The sequence below is a fragment of the Primulina huaijiensis genome, unplaced genomic scaffold (genome assembly GCF_012295235.1).
Source record: "Primulina huaijiensis isolate GDHJ02 unplaced genomic scaffold, ASM1229523v2 scaffold208106, whole genome shotgun sequence".
NCBI classification, from domain to species: domain Eukaryota; kingdom Viridiplantae; phylum Streptophyta; class Magnoliopsida; order Lamiales; family Gesneriaceae; genus Primulina; species Primulina huaijiensis.
In genome coordinates, this window is record NW_027355134.1 from 1 (window position 1) to 5662 (window position 5662).

Consider the following 5662-nt stretch of genomic DNA (forward strand, 5'->3'; position numbering starts at 1 on the left):
CACTTGGTATACAATATCTTGATATTTGAATAACACATAAAATTCTTCAACAATGCATCTTTAAAACAAATGAAATGATAAGTAAATGCAATAAATAAATAGACATAATTTTGTTTATGGATGTTCGGAAATTTCAAATGCTCCTACGTAGTTCTTTCTTCCCTTTGGAAATGATCCACTATAAATTTTCCATCCAAATTAAACTAGCTAGCAAACATATTTTCAAATGCACACCAAAACTAAAATTTGATAATATAAATAATCAAAATAATAAATAAATGACCAAAATTTCAGGTTTTCTTAAAAAAATTCCTTTGAAATAGTTCATATAAACGGATAAGTTCTTGAAATTTTATTTAAAAACTAAAACTATATTCATTAACGTTTTAAATCAACTCAAATGGTTAACAAACTAAAGACTACTAAATAGACAATAATTGCACTGACATGTTTCTCGAGAAATATATATTTTTTACGAAAATTAATTTTAAAAACATACTTAAGAATATTTAAATTCTTGTTGATTTATTTTCCCATAAAATATTTTTGTATATTGTATCTTATCTTATATATATACATGTAAGAGTATGCTGATTTAATTATATATATTTTTTGTCTGGTATATCTTATACATGTAACAATATGTTGATTTAGTGATTACAAATTACGTATATAAAAAATTGCATTTTTAGTTACGTAAGTTGGTATGTTCGGGGTTTTAGTTATATAATTTGTCAATATTTGTTTTTAATCAAGTAACTTGATATTTTTTGTCCTTTTTTTATCAGAAGCCACTAAACTCATCGAATATCTAGTTTTGGCACATTTAAGTTAGTCCATGAAGTTGCATATTAATTTACAACTTAATTATTTTATTAACATTTTGTGACCATAAACTAATTAGATTAGACTCACACCCAAAATTTTGTTATTCCATATCTTTTTTTAAAAAAAAAATTATTTGATAAATAAATAAACATGTAGGTTTATTAGACTCTATTATTTTATCTTGAAATTGATTAACTCGAGTTGGTTTAAAACCGATCGATTTGTTAACCGAACCAAAATTCCAAATAAATCATTATTTTTTAAATTAAATAACAGGATCGAACCGATTAAATCGATATTTTTTTAAATACAAATATTTAACCAAACTTTCATTTGCCACCAATTATTTCAACCTAAATTTTACCATATGGTCACTCATTCAAAAAATAAAAGACACTCGTCGAGTTATTAATGAAGCAATATGGGCCGGGTTCCATCGCACTTGGTCCGATTAAGCCCATTTTCCTACAACCCGCCCACAAAACGCCACGTGGACCAATGGGAAAGCCGAATGAGATCGGATCCGGCCCGCTCTGCTCGTCCACGAATTTGATTCCACTTGCGTTGGGAATGATGTCTACGCCACGTGGATACTCTTATGGCCACAGTTTTTATTTTTTATTTTTTATTTTTTATTTTTTATTTAACCTCAAAAGGATTTAAATACATACCCCAGCTAAATTCTATCCGAATCTCGGACTGCACAACCCATCTCCTTTTGAGGATTTCTACACAAAATCGCTCCAAAGAACTGGAATTTCTGCTTTTTTGCTGTTAATTTTGTGAGTGGAAGTGTTGATTTCGATCGAAAAATTGATTGTGTTTCCTGGGAGTTCTGCTGTGAGTTTCTGATGCATTTGGTGATTTGATTTTGTTTGCTGATGAGAATTAAATTTTGTTGGTTTGCATCTAGTGACTTTTATCAGCTGAAATCTAGAGTTTTTTTTTCTTTCTTTTGTGTGTTGATGATATTTTCCTTTCATGATTTTCTTTATTTTTTTTTAACTCAGCAAATCTGTTTGTGGTTCTTGAATCGGAGGCTATGCATATTGATTGACCTGTGTGGTTTATTTTTGTAATTGGTTTGTAACACTATTTGTTTTGGTTATTACTTACAGTTTTGACTGTTGGGTGACTGCTTGAAGTCATGTCAGGCTTGGGCGTATTTGAGGTGAGTTCCTTCCTTTATCAACCAGAGAAAATTTCGTGTTGTTATATCGAATATAATGTTTATTAGGTATCATCTTGATAAATGACGAAAGGTTATTCCACATTACGGTTAAAGATTATTACTGTTTTATCGTTGAGTTTTGATTGTGTATATGTTGTAAGTTGGTAAATGTTTATTATTTTCAATTTTCATTTCCCCCCAAACTCTACAATAATAAAATTTTGGAGATTAGTTGCATACTTGCATTGAATGGGAAAAAGTAAATAAAATACTGTATTATTTGCTGTTAGTTGGCTTTAAGATCATTTGGTTTACTCTGATGATCTTCCTACATTTGCAAGTAGTTTCTTGCATGGCCTTGATTATGCTGGAAATGGTTTTGTATGACCAAGCTTTTGCCAAAAAAACTTTAAAGGCATGTTTAATTAGCATATGAATGTGACACAACTCGTGACTCCTCGAGTCCATGTTCTCCTTTTAAGGCTCAAGTAAATTTTAAGTTGCCTGTTAATCACCAGAATAAATGGCTTTGTTGTTAAAATTATAAGATTGTTGTTTGAAATTTTTTCAACTTTTTGACTAACTATGATTTTGGAAGAAAGTGTTGTACTCGTGTTATGGAAGTATTTTCTGCATTAATTACAGCTAAAATTATGTTGCTGCTGTTACAGTTCGAAGACTCGCTGTGGGATGAATTTTTTCGGGTTGATCAAGTGGTGTCCAATGATGGGTTGGGATCTTCCAATGATCATTTCCCGTGGCACGACAGCTTGAGTAATCCTCTCTGTGAAGTAAATTGTAATTCAAGCCATTCTGAGAACGGATCTGTTTCTAGATACACGCATTTGAGAAGAAAACAGGGTGGATGTTCAAGTCTGCATGATAAATGCAATTGTATGTCAGATACAGATTCATGGTCCTACAAACGAACTGCCGTGTTACCTTTTTCATCTGAAAGTGACTCAATGGACGAAACATCAAGTGTAGCTTTTGATGATATCAGGTCATCATGCCATGTATTCAAAATCAACCGTGCAGATTCCCACGGTGGCGAGTTTCCTGAGAATGGGACCTATCTTGGTGGCAGGAGAACCCATGTGGATGACCAATCTGAAACAACTCACCAAGAAAGTAGTTTCAATTCTTTTGAGAACATAGATTCTACTGGTTTCTTCTCTGGTGTTTGTCCCGATATACAAAGCTTTGAAGACGTTGAGATGATGTTTAGGTAATCCTGAACAGTTTCTTTATTGAGGTTAAGAAAATTTTCCTTCTTAATTCAATTGCCTTTCTCCTAATTAATTGTGTCCTGTCTACCAGAAGTCCTGATTCAACATTTGGTGTTGGAGTCAATAAAGATGAATTGAGTTGGTTATCACCAGATAAAGATGAAGGAGAATTTAGATTTGAGTTTTCATGTCCTAAGTCAAGTAAAGAAGACAGAGACTCCTCAAAGAGCAATCTGGCTGATGATTCTGCCATGGCGAGTGTGCCAATAAAGTTTAAAGAAAGTTCTTGTACGTTGGGGAATTTTGATTCTGATGTTCCTTTTGTGAATGGACCTGCTATACCTGATAGCAAGGATGGATTTTTCCCTAGAGATGAGGTGTGTGCATATTTCTATGATTTTGATGCATGCTTCTTTTCTGGAGACTTGTTGTAGTAATTTTGAACCGCGATTTACCCCTGAAGCAATTTTTTTGCAGAGGGTAGGAATCAATGATGCACTCTGTCCAAGCATTTTTACTAATAGTCATTCCAAAACCAAAGGTGGTGGAGCGGTATGCATGATTCTTTTGCTATTGTTTCTATGATTGCTGATTTTACATGCATCTTTTTGCCCTGTGAATATGAAATGAATACTGCTTAAATTGCAATGAGTTCAGCCACGTCTTGTGGGTAAAGGGAGGTTCCACATTAGCGGAAGCTATTGTTTTTGTTCGCTGTTTATCCTTTGTTAGTGGATGCATAAGTTGAAAGAAGCCCTATTTCCACTATAAGTTTGTCACATTGTACCAACATTTAATTGTTTTAACTGATATTGGCAGATTCATGGACTCAAAAAGCAGTTCAAGCCACTGAACCAGCTGAAGGGCATTAGAAAAGAACATGATTCTGGAAAAGGCAGTTGCAGATATCTGAGTAACCGTCCAATTAAAGTCACTCAACTCCATTCTGCGGCCACTTCTTATGAGGATCCATCTGCACAATTGCAACAGCAACAGAAACAAGCTCTGGGCTTACTGAATTTGATCTCTAATGCACCTTTAGAGAATAGTCATTTACCAGATCAGACTACAGCAAATCAACCATCCTCTGCTGTCAAACGTAAGGGTACTGACTTGACTTTACTTTTGCAAATGGAGTTCTGAAATGAATCTGGTCAATTACAATCCATTGATTGCTTCCATGACTTTCCATCTTCTGCAACTTCTCTAGCAGGAATTGAAAAGATGGAAAAGCAACACAGCAATCAAGGTAATGAATCTTCTGTGAATAATTGGCTTGAAGATGCAAATATAGTGGGGCAGGCCTATGAAAGTGGTTCTCGATCAGTGGGGAAGCAAGTCCATCTTTGTGGAGACAAATTTGAGGATACTATTGATGCTGATGGAGTCAGCCTGGTAAATCCAGCGAAACTAGGCTCTGCAACTGTACAAGAAAGCTCAACCCGGAGTTTGGATGATATTTCCCCAGAAGCAGCTAGTGTTTGCCAGCTTCAGCTCGTAATGGAATGGGTATGATATCTCATCTTTCTTAGATTGAATTTTTTTTATAGTTGATGTATTAGGAGTTCATTTAGTTTCTATTCATTAAAAATAAGAGTTGAGGTAGGAGAGAATGAAGCAACCATTCATATTCTTGAAGCAAAACATCACATTAAGGCCCATCTCGTGCTAAGGTCCTAAAAAACATTGGCCTTTGATTCAAACTTTTAGCTCAGCATTTATGTGCGCCACAAGGAAAAGATGAATGTTAAGGGTCGAAGGACTAGCTGCAATTGTATATTATGAATATGGCTCTGTGAGAAGTAAGGAAGCATCTGTAATAGTCTGAAGCATTAAAACACACAACGATCACTGTTGTAATTGAAAAGAATATATTCGGTGCAATCAGGTTGTTCAACATATTCCATGTTCTTTATAACTTTAGTCATACAGTTCTATGTCTTGCCATATATTCAATTATCTTCAAGCTTATTACGGTTGAAATTCTTTGTTTAGTTGGATTTCAGAACGAGGCTATGCATAAGGGATGGTTTGTACCGTTTGGCGCAGGGTGCTGATCAGAGGCATAATTTTGCAAATCTGTGTGGTAGTTCTGCTAACGAAAGAACTTCCAGTGGAATACTCATTGCGGAAGGAACAAAAACGTTAGTAATTTCTCTCCTTTTTAAATTAAAAATCCATCTTCCATCGAGATTTCAATAAAAAACTGAAGTTCTTTATATCACATTTTCTGCTAATACCCACGCATCAACCCGGATGCAATATTCGTTCTCATTACATGCCATGCTACTAAAAAAGAATGCTTTTAACTCTCTCCTCGACTCCGCCAACTCTTAATCTTCTCGTCTCCTTTTTAGGTGCTCCAATTTCACGAATATGGAAGCAGGTACAAATCCTATTGATCGTTCAATAGCACACTTGTTGTTTCACCGTC

At 34.5% G+C, this 5662-nt stretch overlaps 1 protein-coding gene across 1 annotated transcript; it reads left to right on the top strand.

The window, feature by feature from the left end:
• Positions 1-1507: 1507 nt before the first annotated feature.
• On the top strand, positions 1508-5658 carry LOC140966836 (uncharacterized; the record flags this gene model as incomplete). Its single annotated transcript, XM_073427101.1, has 9 exons — positions 1508-1668; positions 1947-1999; positions 2671-3227; positions 3320-3605; positions 3706-3780; positions 4048-4333; positions 4442-4737; positions 5224-5372; positions 5586-5658. Coding segments are annotated over exons 2-9 (1746 nt in total), but the record flags the coding sequence as incomplete, so codon positions are not given.
• Positions 5659-5662: the final 4 nt, after the last annotated feature.